Source organism: Salminus brasiliensis, chromosome 24 (genome assembly GCF_030463535.1).
Source record: "Salminus brasiliensis chromosome 24, fSalBra1.hap2, whole genome shotgun sequence".
NCBI lineage: Eukaryota > Metazoa > Chordata > Actinopteri > Characiformes > Bryconidae > Salminus > Salminus brasiliensis.
In genome coordinates this window covers 22,964,004-22,982,129 of record NC_132901.1, presented here as the reverse complement: position 1 = coordinate 22,982,129, position 18,126 = coordinate 22,964,004, and the positions used below count along the sequence as shown (strand labels likewise).

Sequence of the window (18,126 nt, the reverse complement as noted above, 5' to 3'; positions counted from 1 at the left end):
GTGAACATACTAATGGTTTCAACAGAAGGGTACGATTTGTTGGTAAAATGGAGCAAGGCAGCTTTAGGGTATTATTGAGTTTTGTGGTTCACTTGTGCTTTATTTTGATCAGTGATCTCTAAAACTGGTAATCCGAAACATTTTCACAATCTCATTTAAATGGCGAAACTCATCAGGTCTTGGTCTTGTCTTCTACCACTTTTCATTTAAATTCTCATTTTTGTATGCCGTTTTTACTCAAACCTTCCACTTAAAAAAATAAATAAATACTCAGTATTACACATTTGGTGCTACTTTTTCGAGCTTGCAGTCATTTCTACACTCCACCACAGACCTAGACGAACATAAACTTTCTATACTTTCTAGCAAGTCGGACTATTTAGTGAGTTTAACATGAAAATGCGTATATCTGTACATGTTTTACATATATAATATAATATATACATTTTCAGTCCTAAAAGTGGAAAATCAACCCAGCCACCACATGTACCTTTATTGTAAGTTTAATTAGTCTGTGTCTATACTATTTGTTTGTCTAAGAAAACATGTAGAGGTAAGACATTTTGTTTCTGGTCGACACGACGGACAGGACTTTAAAATAAGAGCTTTAAATGCAAGAGCCTGAGCTCACATCATTACAAACATTTAAACTAATACAAAGGTACACATACATAGCTAGACACTGACTTGCAGCCAAGCAGAAGAGTTACAGCTTCAACAATCCGGCACTCGCAGTCAGACATCGAAATAAAGTTTTAGATTGTGTGTGTGAGGAGAGTCTGCCGCCGGCGTCATCGCTGGGAGAATGGCGTCTCTGAGCAGCACGCCGTATGATGGCCTGACTCGCAGGCACGGGGTGAAGGTGGAGTGCAGGCTGTGGGGAACTCTGCCTCCTGTATGAGCCACGCGGTCGTACTGTTCTTAAATAATCTTTTTAGCACCCCCGCTTAAAAGGTTATTTTGTATATTATATATCTGGTTCTGAAGTTCATGGTGGATGATTTTGATTATGCTGTATACGTTTCCTCTGACACTGGTATGAATTGTTTTTGGTGCGGGCAAGCGGGGCATCTCGTTCGCACTTGTCCGGAAAAAGCGAACGGGTCCGCGGATGCTCCAGCGGGTACTGAGCGGGAGCGATCGGGTCCTGTTGCGGCTAGACCCGCGGTGGCCGTTCCCCGTAGGCCTCGGGGTGGTCGGCGGGTCCTCCGAAGCCGAGGGACCCGCCGGCTTCGGAGGACCCGCCGACCACCCCGAGGCCTACGGGGGAGGCGCCAACTGTCTCCGAGGCTGCTACGGGGGCTGCACTGACCGGGAGGTGACACGACGGACAGGACTTTAAAACAAGAGCTTCGAGTGCAAGAGCCTGAGCTCACATCATTACAAACATTTAAACTAATACAAAGGGACACATACATAGCTAGACACTGACTTACAGCCAAGCAGAAGAGTTACAGCTCCAACAATCCGGCACTCGCAGTCAGACATCGTAATGAAGTTTTAGATTTCTTTTTACACCAGCGAAGTGAAAAATGGCGCAGGAGTGAACTCCAGTTAGCTTGGACTTAGTAAGAGGAAACATTCTTTAATGCACCCCTAGAAGAATCTGCAACAGCGGACACACCCAACCCCCGCTCTCTCCCTCCCTCTCTCTCTGGCACTGATTCTCCTAAACACCCATGGGCCCTCGTTCGTCCCCTCTGCCCTGTTTACCTTATGTGAATGTGTGCTGGATCAATCAAACAGTTCATGCAAATGTTAAGTTTGTATGAACTGTGCTTATTATTATTATTATTATTATTATTATTATTACTATTATTATGTGAGTGTGAGCTGTGAGGCTTTCATAAATATTGATTGTTTGCATGAAATGTGCTTATTATTATTATTATTATTATTATTATTATTATGTGAATGTGAGGCTTTCATAAATATTGATTATGTTTGCATGAAATGTGCTTATTATTATTATTATTATTATTATTATTATTATTATGTGAATGTGAGATGTGAGTCTTTCATAAATATTGATTGTTTGCACGAACTGTGCTTATAATTATTATTACTATTATTATGTGAATGTGAGCTGTGAGGCTTTCATAAATATTGATTATGTTTGCATGAAATGTGCTTATTATTATTATTATGTGAACGTGAGGCTTTCATAAATATTGATTATGTTTGCATGAACTGTGCTTATTTTTCGACCAAAAGATTGGTATATTCTGGGATAAATATACTACATAAGCGGTTGTAAACTAAAATGTGTGGCACAGCAATGCTTATCTGGTGTTTTTTTTTTTTTACAGACCACCGTCAGTTGTAAAAGCTAAAACTAGGAAACTAAAAAATATTCATAATTGAAAACCTCTTTAAGAGCAATTACCAGGTCTCAATTTCAGCTGAGCTGTTCAAGCAGAAGAGTTACAGCTCCAACAATCCGGCACTCGGAGTCAGACATCGAAACAAAGTTTTAGATTGTGTGTGTGAGGAGAGTCGCCGGCGTTATCGCTGGGAGAATGGCGTCTCTGAGCAGCACGCCGTATGATGCCCCAGCGGGTACTGAGCGGGAGCGATCGGGTTCTGTTGCGGCTAGACCCGCGGTGGCCGTTCCCCCTACGGTTTCTCCGAAGCCGGCGGGTCCCTCGGCTTCGGAGGACCCGCCGACCACCCCGAGGCCTACGTGGAGGCGCCAACTGTCTCCGAGGCTGCTACGGGGGCTGCACCGACCGGGAGGTGAGTCGCTGTGATAACCCTGTCTCTGCTGAACCGAAGCTAGGGCGGGGGAAGGGGACCAAGCAGGCTAAGAAGGAGGTCAGTGGTGCTGAAGTGGAGCCGGACAGTGAGGGCTCTCTCTCCGACTCTGGGTGGTCTATGTGCTCTCAGGAGGAGACGCTGCAGGTGCGGTACACTGCTGAGGAGATCAGAAAATTCCTCAGTGATACTAAAGGGCAGAAACGTGTGTGGGTGGAGAAACGTTTCACAGACAGCCAGCAGTCCATACACGATGTTAAACATTTTAGAAGGGGGTGTTCACTGCACTGGAGATTTTTAGACTGAAGAAGATTCTAACTACACTGAAAAAACAAACTTTTTGGTGTAGTAAAATATATTTAATTAATGCTCATACAATCTACACTGTAATATTAAAATTATGTGATAACTATTATTTTTTAAGTAAGAATGTAAACATATACACAATTTGTTCATGTAATAAATTAACTGTGTGGTGTGAATAAATGTTATTGAAAGACCTCAGTTGTATTTATATGTTTTTTTGTCACAGTACATAAACCTAAAAATACTGAGTAAAATGTAACACAAAAAAGTGCGTTGCGTTTAACTACGCGCATACGCGTTGAACGAGACTTGATTGGCGCTATTTTTAGACCTGTTTACAGATGCCACGGAGGAGCAGTTGCTGGAAGTTATGGCCGTGTCTGGAGTGAGGTAAGCTCTTGTTTATCTTATCTAGAGATAGAAAATGAGTCAGTGTGCCTTTTAGTAGTTTGAGTGGGGAATTAGGCAAAGCAAAGTCAAAACTAGAGTCAAAAGAGAGAAAATGTTTGCTAACACCATATCTAACGTAACGTTAGCTAGCTAAAGTTATGTTCAGCCATGTAACGTGCCAGTTCATCAACTTTAAGTTAGTCTCATTTTCTCAGGTTAACATGAGTAATTTCGCTGTTCAGCAGGTGTAGATTATTTTGAGCTCATTGTTTAATGACCATATTATTTTTGGTACATCAGAGCACGTTTGCTAATTGCTGTGCTGTGAGCACACAAAAAGGGTGAAACTACAATGCCTCAGTGCTAATGTCGACCCGCTCTTGGTGTGGAGGGAAGGTTAGAGCAGCCAGGAAGAGGTGCCTTCACTTTATTATGCAAACAGTGAACCAAAATGAGTATTTTTGTAACTAAGAGGTTTATTTAGGGTGGTCACACATCCGTTTTTTCAGCAGCGTAACACCTGGATGGACGCCTATTGGTAACGTTACGCGTTTTGGAACGAGCTAGATAATAGCTGCGCTGGCTCTTGAGAAGCGTTTATCACAGTGACTCAGCATTTATGCCATTTCAGACACATCATATGCGTGTCATTGGATCACGTGTCAACAGAAAATGTTTTGATTTAATTGGTTTAACAGAGACACCCCCTTACATACACTTTGGCGGTGAGATGTCCCCCTTTTGGGGGTTATGAAAATGGCCAACCTTTAAACCTTTTGTTAATTAAATTGTGTATAATAAATAGTATAAAATGATCATAATGTCTGTCCAGGGCATATTCTGCCTTTTGCCCTGAATGCTGGGATAGGCACCAGCTCCCCTGACAGGTTTGAGAGAGAGATGATGATGATGATTTTAATAATGTTTTATTCAGTGTATAATACATAGTATTGTAAATAAAAACTGTTCTATTTTTGTTAGCTTAGAACGAGCTGATTGTGCTCCCATGTTTCTGTAACTTAGAATGGTTCAATCAAGTGTCACATAATTTGTTTGTATTTATCAAATTAGTTACATTTTAACAATTCTACTTGTTTTTCAATACATTTTTGTGTTATTGTAAATTCTGTGCAGGAGGACGATCACAGTGATGTCACTGAACACATCTTCAAGATCTTGGTCACCCGTGGTGCTGATGGCGAGGATCCAGTGGACGTTTCCATCCATCTTGATGGCACAGAGATTTTGCCGGGATGTCGCAACACTGCTAAAGCTTGCGCGCTGCTCATGGGACTGATTTATGCTCTCAATCTGGCATACCCTCCAACGCTACGATACACTTTTGAGGTCTTCCAGAAGCTTTTCCTCGAACTGGATGCGATCAAACTGTCCCCAAAGGTACAAGCATTAAAGTCTAAGCTGCTATCTTAGATACTACTGCAGTGGCATGCACTTTACATCTTACTGCTGTCACACTCCATTTGACTGTTTTGCATCCTACAAATGACTAACAACAACTTGTCAAGGCTGATCCCTACACTGGACCTTCCCTTCATGAACAGCCGTTTGTCTCTACATGGAACATCCACTGTCCAGACACAGACATTAAACCTTTGAAACGTTTATCGATATTTTTGGGCTGTCTGTTTGCATTCATGTGTCCAAGTTCCAAGTTGTGGGACATTGCCCATCTCCCAGAGTTTGCTTGTCAAGTCATGCCTCTCCGCTCTTTCCAAATAGTAGGGCAGAAGTCTTCAGAGGTACCCCATGTTTTTCCTTTTACTAACATTTATTACAGTTTAATGGGTAACAGTTTAGTCTTTATTGAGAACTATTGAAGGTGAACTCCACTGAGGCATCAAGAGTGGTGGAGATGGGAACAAGACAAAAGTGTTTTCTTCTAAAATATTTTATCAATACATTTAATTCCAGATGGAACTATTACATCTGGGGTGTTTTTTGTCCCAAGAGAACTTTTTTCTTTTCTTTTCTTCAAACTTTTACTTAAAACTTGTTGAAAGCCATGTAGAGTACCTGGTCATTGTGGATATTAACATTGCTATTGTTATATACATGACAACACACAGGTTTCTATCTCCACAACTGTAAAAACAAATCTGTTTCTCTTCTCAAACACTGAAGTATAAAAACATTGGAAAAAATGTAAATCATAAATGTTTTAATGCATTAGTACACTAGTTCAGAGTGTGAGTTTGAACGTTGTAATTGCAGTTTCAAATGCCAGTTCCATTTAAGTTTTATAAATGAATGGCACCAAATTTGTTGGGTGTAGAAGATTTGTTAAATATCCAAGATGATATTTACTGACAAGCCAACAAATGTTTCGACCCAATTTAAGTTAAAGTAGTCTACAGCATTATATACTGTATAATCCTTGTGCAAGAACATAGTGTTGGGAGTGGTGCTGATTTAGATGAGCATTGTTAATGTTGATAATTCCAAAAACGCTGCTAGAATGTCAGTATTTTCTATCTCTGTCAGGTTAAAGCCCTTATCTTCTGTTGGTGTTATGTTATGTGACTTTTTTTTTGTATATATTTTTCATATATATATTTTGTGTCTATACTAATAATAATGCATTGGAACAGCAGACAGTTTTACTTGCATTTTTCAATACAGTAAAATTGCTATTCTAAATTGGGTAACGTTTTTTTTTTTTTATTATTATTGTCATGTTGCTGTTGCATAATTGAACAAGATTTTATTTTTCTTCATTTCTCTTGTTTAAAATAATTTAAAGTTTATAATTTTAAAATTTATTTTTTTTTATTCTGCAGTTGCTTTAAATGTTGGTCCTATGAGGTTGTTTCAGGTTTTAGTAAATGCACTTTGAAATAATTTGTATGTCATGTGAACATTTTTAGATGTTTTTAGAATGTTGACGAATAAACTGTTGAAATGTTTCATGTTCATGGGTTTTTTTTTTTCAGGGTAAAAGTATATTTAGACGACATTTGGTAAAGTGTAATAAAAAAATCATTGCAACATTTATGTAAAAATAGTGAGTAATAGAAATTTGTAAAACCAAGTAATTGGAAATGTAGAACAGAAAAAAACATACAATTTATGTATATATTTCATGTCACATTTACTTAATATTTTGATGTAATTATATTTTGGTTTAGGAAGAAAAACTAAATGGACTGTACATAATTAATTTAAGTACATATAACTTTTACCTTCAATATAATTAAGTAACCTTTACTTAATATATTTAAAGATGTAAAGTTTAGTGGTATGTACATTTTACTTGATTTTTACAAGTAAAATATACTTAATATTACAGCAGTAAGATTTACTTAAAGAATGTTAGTGCAAATTGTTACGAGGATTTTATCAAGTAAATCTTACAAGTTTGTTTTTTCAGTGTACTTTTATGGTTCATAGAGGTATCCGGCTGGGCTGTGCTCTGTCTGGTATGCTCTATGCCCTGTCCATTCAGACTCTGCTGTCCCAGCTGAGACAGAGGATTGCTGGCCTGGTCATCCCAACCTGTGGCACACCTGTGTGTGTTTCAGCGTATGCGGATGACCTGGTGGTGCTGATCAGCTCACAGAGAGATGTGGACGTTTTGGTGGATGTTTTACATGATTTTAGGATTTTATCATCTGCTAAAGTGAACTGGGCTAAAAGTGAGGCTGTGTTAGTGGGGGATTGGACTGGTGGGGGACCTACACTGCCTGGACTGTCATGGAGGAGGGGTGGGTTTAAATACTTGGGAGTGCACTTGGGGGACAGTGAGAGAGAACACACTGTTGAAAAGGTGAAGGGCCATCTCAGCAGGTGGAACTGGCTAGTCCCTCAGTTGTCATATCGAGGACGGGTGCTCATAATCAATAACCTTGCTGCTTCTCTTCTGTGGCATAAACTGGCTTGTGTAGATCCCCCACCGAACCTCCTTCAGGCAGTGTTTGTGGACTTTTTTGGGACAGGCTGCACTGGTTACCGCAGGCTGTTTTTGCCCAAGGAAGAAGGAGGACAGGGGCTGGTTCACTTGGCCAGCAGAACCGCTGCCTTCCGCCTCCAGTTCATTCAGCGACTCCTTAGTGGCCCTAAAGACTTGGTATGGAGAGCGGTGGCATGCAGGATTTTACAGACTGTGGGGGGCTTAGGCCTGGACAGAGCTTTGTTTTTAATGGACACAAAAGCACTGGACTATGCTCACTTGCTCGTGTTTTATTGTGGACTTTTAATTTTTTTTTTTTAGAGTTTTTTAGCCCAACCAGACTGGCGGACATCTCTCTGCATTGGCTTCTGGAGGAACCGGTCGTCTATGAGTCTAGGCTGGACGTTGCAGGCACGGCTTCCCCTGCGCTGGTCCGGGTTCTAGTTACCTCGAACATTTTAAAACTCCGTCAGCTGGTGGACGTCGCAGGACCTGGTTTGGACGGTGTGGAGAACCTGGCGGTGCGTTTGGGGGTGCGGTCCTTACGCGTTGTGGCCCAGCTTCTACAGCGGGGGAGGCTAGAGCTCTCCACGGATGAAAGAGTGATGTTAACGGACTATGGTGCAGGGTTGCTCAGCCCTGTTGAGGAGGACCCTTTCCCCAGAGTGGCTTTCCCTCCTGGCCTGAAAGACTGCCACGGTCCCTTACTGGACTGCTCAGAGGAGCTGAGTATGGCGCTAAGTTAAGCGTAAGTGTAAGGTAAGGTAAGCGTCTGTACGGGGCTTGTGTAAAGGTTTTTAATAAGAAGCGACTGGACGGCAGACCCGATACGCCGTGGCGGGCTGCTCTAGGTCTTGGCAAAAACTGTGTGGCACAGTCATCTGACTGTGACGCTGTCCGGACCCTCTCTAGACTGGTGAAATCCAGGGTTTTGATTGATTTTAATTATTTGAATTGTATGTCTGATTTGGAGACTTTTAAAGTGGTGTGGGGCTGTGGGGAGGCAGTATGCTGGGTGTCCGATGGAGAGGTCTGTTTTATGTCTGATTTTTATTAATGGAAATCAGCGTTTCTTCTTGTTTATTTAATTATTAATTGCTTTTGTTTGCTCTTTTTATTTATTGTTCATTTTAAAATGATTGTTTGTTTATGTGCTCGATGGCTGGGATGGCCTGCAGTGACTTTACATGATGTAGCGCCCTTGAAGGGGTCAAATAAAGTGGTGTTAAAAGGCAGAAAGTCTCTCTCTCTCTCTCTCTCTCTCACTCTCTTTACATTCTAGCATGTCGCGTTATTTAGTATCCCCACCTTAACACAATATACATTGATTTGCAGTTATAAAAGTAGAAAATCCAGTATATTTCTTACCCATAAGAGTTTGAAGTTTACTCATAAATAACGAAGCTAAATATAAGCAACACATCCAACAAAACAACGATCAATATTGGTATACTTATAGTAAGACAGACTCTGCAGCCCCTCACAGCAGGAGAAAAGCAGATTCTCCACGCTAAAACATCAGAGCTTGAGGAAAAAGCTTTACTTTACTTACTAGACTAAAGAATTACACATTTCAATCAATTCTAGTTTATAAACTGGTTCAGTAAACAACACTAAATTTCAGTTCGATGAACACAGATGACGAAATCATAGCATATGCAAATCAATTACATTAAGCAGTACACTCAAAAAAATAAAGGTAGATTTTCACAGCAACAGCGAGAGTGAACATTAGTGAGTTTGGAAAACAAAGTGAAAAGCCTTCTGATGCACAACGAGACCCATCTGCAAAATCTCTCTCTCTCTCTCTCTCTCTCTCTCTCACACACACACACACACACACACACACACACACACACTCCCACCAAAAAGCTCTCGTTATCCCCCAGCTGTTTACACTTCACAAATTTGCTAATGACTACGTCTTAAAATTTGAGTACAATTTTACAACTATTTTTAGAAGCTGAAGTCGCTTCTTTTTATTACACTACACTTTTGTTTAACCCCTGCTGACAAATCCACCAACAGCAGTGAATGCTTCCACGTGGTCTGAGCTGGTATTTGACACTAGCAGGGACGGTGCAATGCAAGACTGCTTTATTAAGTAACAAAAAAGGGGTAAAAAAGAAAGTCCGTGACACGTGACACGGACAGAACATCAACTTAAGAGTCCTTGAACTTGAAGCCTGTGGACCGCGGCTGAGGACCGCCCCGGGGCGGGCGCGGCGAAGCGGACCTCACAACCAGCATGGCATTTCGTCGCTGCCAGCCGAGAAAACTAAAATCGTGTTTTTCCTCGGACAGCAGCAATATGTTTTAAAGGTTTAGCTGAACTATCAGCATAACCAAATTGTCTCAGTTAGTTGACCAGATTTATAATTAAATGTAGGAAACTATAGTATATATCATGTTTATGCTTACGTCAAGGCGTCTAAATGTCAATGTGAACTATGTTGGCAGAACATAAATGAAAAACAGCTTAAATAACAAACGAATTCTATTATCTGAGTAAATATATGTGGCACATACTTAGGTGAACATACTAATGGTTTCAACAGAAGGGTAAGATTTGTTGGTAAAATGGAGCAAGGCAGCTTTAGGGTATTATTAAGTTTTGTGGTTGTTACGGGAAACCTTATTACTTTGTGTGTGATTCTTAATCTAGTAGTATGCAAGTATACTTCAATGTATTGTAATCAAGTTATGCTGTTTCTCTCCTATGCAGTATGCAAGACTATGGCACATGTATAGAACACATGTACTCTGTGAGTCATCATAAAGCTTAAGTTAGGAGTAGTTACACTCTGATGTGCTGGTTGCTCATGTTTATGCCCCTATATGGTAGAATAAGTCTGTGAGTGTTTCTAATATGTGTATGTACACTTGCAGAATTTAAATATGCAGTCTGTTGTACCACAATGTGGTGGTCCTATGTATATAAGAAAGCCATGCATACTTGTTAAGCAGCAACTATATTCTGTTGCTCGAATAAAGTTATTACTCACTGCAATACAAGACAGGGTTGTGTTGTTTCTCAACTTCCACCACAATTTGGCGTCACGAACAGGATGAGCAACGGAGTGCGGCGGAGAGGAGAACAGTGAACACTCACCGAGGACGCTCTCTGGCACCTCCCTTTTTTGGACCCAAAAGCGTGGGAAAATTCCACAGAGCAAGGTAGAAGTACTGCGGGGGTGAGTGTGACTGATCGTCCCTCCGCTTGTAATCCAAGCCTCATCTACGAACATTGGTGGGGGTAAGTAACGGAGTAATTTCGTTAGTGTATTTATTTCCCCTCCACCTCCCTTTGAGCACTCTGTCCTGGATGAAGTTAGTTGCATGACGGTGTAACAGGACTAGCCTGGGGCAGTCCCCTAGCAGTAACAGTACCACTAGGAAAAAAAGAGTAGCCTGCTCATAGCGAGGCCTCTATTGATAGACGTGTCGTTAGAGTAACAGGTCCGGACCGTGGGAAGAGTGCTGATAGTTCTAGGTACAGGGTATTAAGAGTTAAGCTAGTAAAAAGGGGTGGTGAGACACAATTGTTGGGGCCAAGTTCCTGTGATTCATTTTGCAGTGAGAGAATAACAAAAATGGGTACCCACCTTAGTAAAGAGCTGCGGTTTGATCCTAAGATCCACACCGCCCCTCTATTTAGTCAAATGAGTAAGGATTATGGCACTGATAGTGTCATATATGTTCCATTATGGATAAAATATTTTGGCTTTCCAACTACTGGAAGTCTTATATAAATTTAAGGACAAAGTGGGACAATTACCTGTAAAGTGTCCTCAAGAAAAGAAAAAAAAGATGTAACAGGTAGTAGAGTTTTGGATAGAGGAAGATTAAAATCGACAGAGGGAGAAACAGAAAGGTAAAACTAAACCAGTGTCTCAGTGTGTCTCAGTTAGAGCTGATCCCGACCGAGACACCGCCCCACCCAGACATAAAGACAACACGGTGGACCACAACAACCTGGGACCGGATCCGCCAGCGGAACTACTCCAGACAAGAGCACCCAAGCCTACCACCAGTCTTCATTATGCATTCATTCCTGAAAGAGGAAGCCACTATAAACCAGCCTCACGAGAACTTCGAAGCCTGACAGGAAACCAAAGCCCACCCGATCCTCTCAACTCACCAATAACAGGACACACCAGAAGCCAAGTACCGGTCTCCCAGTTCTACCCGTTCAACAGCCCAGCCAAGGCAGGACTAGGGCGGAAGAGGGGGCAAAGGCAGAGGACAGGGAAGAGGTCGAGGTTGACGGCGCGGTCAGGGAACGGATGAAGACTGGGATCGTTGTTATTACTGTGGCAGGCCTGGACACTACGCTCAGGATTGTCCTGGGAATGAACGTCGTGGACATCATGACTCCCCACAGAGGTACACAACAATACACGAGTGATGGGCGACGGAGGGGTAGGACAGCGAAACGGGACCTACTGACACCAAAAACAGGGAAGTGACCTTTTTCTCTCCCTATTTCTCATTAGTGCAACAGCTTACAGTATGTCTTTTAAGTATGCCTAAATTTACTTTGATTGTAGAGGGAAAAGCCCTAGAATTGTTTTGTAGATAGTGGGGCAGGCTACTCTGTGATTAGAACTAATGAGTTTCAGTGTGATACACAAAAAGGTACATTTCAAACACTGATGGGAATAGGGGGTGGAATAGTTAAGGAAAAAGTGTTCGTGACCCTCTAATGTTCATTAGATGGTAAAAGTTTTTCGCATTGTTTTTTTAATATCCTCTGTGTGCCCTGTGAATTTATAGGCTAGAGACCTGATGTGTAAATTAGGGTGCACCCTAACCAGCTCCCCTGAGGATTTAGCTGTAGATTTTTCAGAAAAACCATGCATGGTACAGGTCGCGTCTGGGATCCCAGGGTATGGTCACATGTGGCGTAGTGTTGATTAGCAGGGGGAAAATTGTCAGACACTTTCTGTCAGAGGCAGAGAGGGTGGTGTCTAATCCTTTGCAGTGGATAAAAAGTGATTTACACGGCACTTTACATATTAGCCAAGGCCCTGATCATGATTATGAAAAGCATTTTTTTCACATCAGGAACAGAGCCTTTGTCAACCACAGCGCTGATATGGGATGATAAGATGGCAGCTACTTTAGTCTTACTAACAAAACAACAGGATGCGTTGTTCACAGTGAAAAATGCCTACCCCCACATCTCCCTGGCCAGACATAAACATACCCTCCCGTGGCAACATATTGCCTGTAGGCATCAACTAAGTACGATGTGGATTGATTAAAGACTGTGAACCCGTATCCATCGCCCCAAAATCTACATATAGGCCCAGGCAAGCTCAGTACCCCTTCAGAATTTTTCCGGTCAAGAAACGCCTATACCTTCAAACACCTTTGTCAGGGGTATTATGAGTCACCCACGATTTACAATGTTGCCCTGAGAGATACTTTGGTATCACTAACCCTGCCTAAAGGGGTAGTCTTGGTTCAGTATGTGGACGGCCACATTCTTACAGCAGGCCAAAGACGTATGTCTGCTGACAGAATTCAGGCAATTTGCCAAAACCCATGACAAATTGCAACTTAAGGTTGTGTTACAAAACATGCCTGCGTTGGGCATATCTGACCCTACAAAACCCTTCGTCCAGATGGTGGACGCTAAGGGTATGTACATGACATCAGTACTCGAAAAAATACGGGGATAAGTTATGTCTAGTTACGCCCAGTAGTAAATTGGATCCTGTGGCTCAGGGTCTACCAGTGTGCCTTAGAGCAGTGGCGGCAGCTGAGAAAGCTCTAGTGGCTTCCAGGGACATTGTAGCATATGCTCCTCTAACTCTCAAGGTCCCACACTCAGTGCATAGCATTCTGCAAGATCAGAAAGTTGCGCACCTCTCAGCACAGCTGCGTTATCATATAGCCTTGCTAGATATGCCTAATGTTATGGTGCAGCGTTGGACCACTCTGAACCCAGCCTCACTCTTGCCTACCCCAGACGATGGGGAACCACACGACTGTCACCTATTGCTGCTACACACATGCACACCCAGAATAGACCTCAAAGAGGAACCGCTGCCAAATGCGCAGTTAGAACTTTTTGTAGATGGCTCAGCCAGTAGAGTTGAGACAGGAACTAACCGAGTCGCCTGTGCTGTGGTCTCTGTTACCGAGGTCTTACACACACAAAGCCTCCCTAGTTCATATTCAGCACAAGCTGCAGAACTGGTGGCATTAACTAAGGCTTGTAAACTGGCAGAAGGCAAAACGCTCACTGTCTGGACAGATTCCAGGTACGCATGGGGTGTAGCCCACAACTTCGGGTACATGTTTCTGACAAGCTCGGGCACAAAAATAAAACATCACAAACTGATCAATAACTTACTCTCTGCTTTGTTGTTACCTTCATAGATTGCTGTTAAATGCTCAGCGCACACCTCAGCAGTGGATCCTGTCAGCAAAGGAAACTTTGTTGAAATTTAATCTACTGCCACTGCAGCAGAAAAAACTCAGTGGACTAAATCAGGGTGTGTCAGACAAAACAGTGTGTGGATACACAGTGGTTCACTTGTGCTTTATTTTGATCAGTGATCTCTAAAACCGGTAATCCGAATCATTTTCACAATCTCATTTGAATGGCGAAACTCATCAGGTCTTAGTCTTCTCTTCTACCACTTTTCATTTAAACTCAAATTTTTTGTATGCCGTTTTTTCTCAAACCTTCCACATTTTTTATAAATACTCAGTATTACACATTTGGTGCTACTTTTTCGAGCTTGCAGTCATCTCTACACTCCACCACAGACCTAGACGAACATATACTTTCTATATTTTCTATCAAGTCGGGCTATTTAGTGACTTGCATGACATGAATGCATGAAAATGCGTATATCTGTACATGTTTTACATATATAATATAATATATACATGTTCAGTCCTAAAAGTAGAAAATCAACCCAGCCACCACATGTACCTTTATTGTAAGTTTAATTAGTCTGTGTCGATACAATTCGCTTGTGGAATCGATGTTCACATTTCAATCAGCAAACCTGTTTTTTCAGTAGTCATGTAAGACATTTCAACATTGATTCTCCTAAATAGCAACTTAACAGGAGATGGAAAAGATCTTCTTATGTTTCAGTGGAAGTCAGTGTGCTTTTTATTTATTTTGGAGCACTTTTATCGGTCCATTCATTATGAAATGGCACAATGTAAAGAACGACTGCCAGATTTACAGCATGTCAAAAAGTGAAAACCTGTTTAAATGGATAAGATCAAAAATCGCGATGAGACTCTGTATAGGGAGTATTATGGTTATGGTTACTTAGATAGTTGACCTGTCAATTTGTCCATAAAGCACGAAAGCCGAAATCCTCTGCTTTAAAAAAATATATTTTTACATGACGCTTAATTTAAATAATTCAATAAAATAAACTCAAATTTGTCTATAGAGTTGACGTTGTGGGCATGAAGGGTTTTTGCTGAAAGTGACGATATATATACATGCACAGTGTTCAGTATTTCCCCTGCTCCAGCACGCGTTTACATTTAAGGCCTTTAGAAGACGCTCAGAGTGACTTACAAAAATGCTTCACTGTTTACTTAGAAAATACCCATAGCTAATTTGTATAGACTATGATCCAAAAGATGCCTCTGAGCATACCACTAAATACAAAAGTCAGTATGGAGACCACAAAACGTGACCCTACACTTGGTCCAAGCACTCTCGGCAGAGGAGGGTATTCAGTCTGCATTTGAAGACAGTAAGCGACTCTGCTGTTCGGACACCCAGGGGACGTTCGTTCCACCACTTCGGTGCAGGACAGAAAAAGGCCTGGATGCTTGTCTTTTGTAATTGATACTTAAATGATCAACCTGAGCCGTACTTGAAGCTCAGAATGCTTTTGGTACAGCTTTCGACCATTGCCATAAAGTACGAAGGGGCTGGTCCATTCTTGGCTTTGTAGGCCAGCGTCAGGGTTTTGAATCTGATACGGGCAGCTACAGGAAGCCAATGGAGAGAGCGTAGCAGAGGAGCTACATGGCAGAACTTAAAAAGTATGAAGACAACCAGTGTCTCTCCATAATGAAGCTCCACTAAGGGTACTTTTTATTTTATTTTTATTTTGGAGCATTTCTATTGGTCCTTTCATTATAAAATTCTGACACAAGTAAAGAACAACTGCCAGATTCCCAACATCTACAAACATTTTCACACGCGTACTCGTTGCTGAATCACACGCATCAAAGCGAGCAATGGGTTCAGCAGACACGTTAACACGCTTAAACAGGCTTCTGCTGTCATAACCTTGGTTATGGCTCCCCCAAGTGGTTAAAAATCAGTTCTGCCGCGCCTGTAACTTCTCCTTAGTTTCTTATAAAACAATGACTCTACCTTAAGATTATTTATTATTATATGCAATATTATTTTATGCAATTGTATTACGTTTGCATTATTAAACACATTAGAGCTGTTTATTACAGTTGTTACAAAACATAAAAACAGCTACTATTGCGCTACTATAAATAAATTAGATAAATAAAGAAACGTTGCTCTGTATTTTATGTAAGTGGTAATTGGCAATGAGAAATGAGGAAGTTAAAAATGACTGTATGAAATCTGTGGTTTTAACGAAGGGAATGCTGTTTATATGTCATCTGACATCAAACGTCAAGTAAGAGCACGCAAAATGACAGTTAAGTCGAAACTAGTTGAAACTGGCATGAAGGGTTTTTGCTGAAAGTGACGAGATATATATATATATATATATATATATATATATATATATATATATATATATATATAGATGCACAGTGTTCAGTATTCACAGAGTAAGTCACAGAGTGACTTACAAGAATGCTTTACTGTTTACTTAGAAAATACCCTTATCTAATTTGTATAGACTTGAATTGAAAACTGACTGTATGAAATCTGTGGTTTTAACGAAGGGAATGCTGTTTATATGTCATTGTTTTAGTACGTTAAGTCATCTGACATTAAACGTCAAGCAAGAGCACGCAAAATGACAGTTAAGTCGAAACTAGTTCAGCTTGTTGGACTTGTTTGAGTCCAAAGCGACAGCCCAAATAAATAGGTTGAACACCACAATTAGTTGTGAACCTGAGTCTGTGTGTACAAACTCAGGTTAGCATGCAACCACTCGATCTATCATTGTGATATACCAATAGTGGCTTATATATACGTAGTTACATGGCAAAGTGCCATGTTTTGAAAAACAGAATTATGATTTTAAATACTTTATTTAAATTCATAATAATACTGATACTTCAAATAATGGTTTGTTCAAAGTACTTATTTCAGTTGAAAAAAATAAAAAAACTTTAAGTAATTTTGGTTGGACGGACGGTGTACTCAAAAAAATTGGTAATTGGTTAATTAGCTGGATCACGTATTAGAATCAGAGAAAATATCTAACATTGGAGCGAGAACCAACCATGTGGGCTTTACATCTTTTCTTTGCTGTACTCTGTACGTTTAATTAGTGGAAATGCAGACGTTCACTTACCTCTCTCCGCGATGAAGCTCCATTAAGGGCGCTTTTGTCAGTCAGCGATTCTGGCTGCTGTAGGTAGAAGGAAGCGCATGAGCTTCCAGCGGTTGAGGTCTGAACAGGTTCGCTTAGTTCTTGTCAGTGAGAGCTTACACAGCCTAATAAAGCCGACTCTGTCTGATCAAATAAAAGCGAAATCGCCGCCCTCTTCCCGCGTCCTATACACTACGATCGCAGGCATGACAAGGAAACCATTAAAATTGGATGCAACTCATGGTCCTCATGAATTTTAGAATGAGCAGTTACAATCGTGAAGAAAAACACATGGTCATCTTTTTGTCCTTTTAACCAAAATAAAAAACAACGGCATGTCGACCTTGACTTTCACTTTTTTTTTATTTTCACGTTTGCACAACATAAACATTGTCGCTTTAAATTTGCCTGTCAAATCATGGATTTGATTGGACGATGCCACTGTGTTTCTCTGAACGTTTCTTTCTTATGGCTTCCACAATGTATTATACACTGGACACTCCTGTACCCCGAAATAAACACGCGTCATGTATTTTCCCTTTTTCAATAACAGGGTGGTAAAACCCTGGATGATTGCGGTTCCTCCTATGTTTGCGTTGTAAATGAAGGAATGAATTATGTTAATAATACCTTACGTCTCTTGCTAATGCATGATGGAGAGCTAACCCTATCTACACTTTTGCTTATATAGAGCTTTATTAGCTTTATAATTCTTTAATAAATGTTTACTTGTTTAGATGTTCTATCGTAAAGTAAATAAAGCCAACTGTGATGCTGTTGGCTCGCATAATTACAATCGTGTAATTTTGTCTCCGGAACATATTATGAGAAAAAAAAACTCCCTTTATGAGCGTGTTGGCTACCGTATCAAAAAATAAAGTATATAGACGACATGAAATTGCAGTCAGCAGTGCAAAAGCACAAAGCATCAGCTTTCAGGGGGACTTTTATGTCTAAAAAGCTAAAACATTGAACATTTAATCAAACATACGCCCTTATATAGAGCTTTATGATTAGCTTTATGATTCTTGAGATTTAGGTCCAATACAGCTTAAGGTTAATTAATAATGTGTGAAAAAAAGTACGATGTTCTTGATTAAATGTGCACAGATACAAATACAGTAGTCTCTACAGTGTCTAGTCAATGTAATTGGTACACAAATGGTTAACAAACCGGGTTTTCTGCTACTAGCCCCGCCTCCCTAACCCACATCTCTAACGTGATTGGCTTTGCCGTTTCTTGCT

The 18,126-nt window shown here is 40.8% G+C and overlaps 1 protein-coding gene across 1 annotated transcript in view; it reads right to left on the bottom strand.

Annotated features, from left to right (window-relative positions):
- LOC140546659 (CD48 antigen-like) overlaps positions 1-17,218 on the bottom strand; it is a 30,986-nt gene extending 13,768 nt beyond the window's left edge. The window contains exons 1-2 of the mRNA XM_072670044.1: positions 17,214-17,218; positions 16,864-16,880 (exon numbers count right to left, since the gene is read on the bottom strand). Of these exons, the coding sequence (XP_072526145.1) occupies positions 16,864-16,880; positions 17,214-17,218 (22 nt within the window). The remainder of the gene's footprint in view (positions 1-16,863; positions 16,881-17,213) is intronic.
- Between the last annotated feature and the right edge of the window lie 908 nt (positions 17,219-18,126).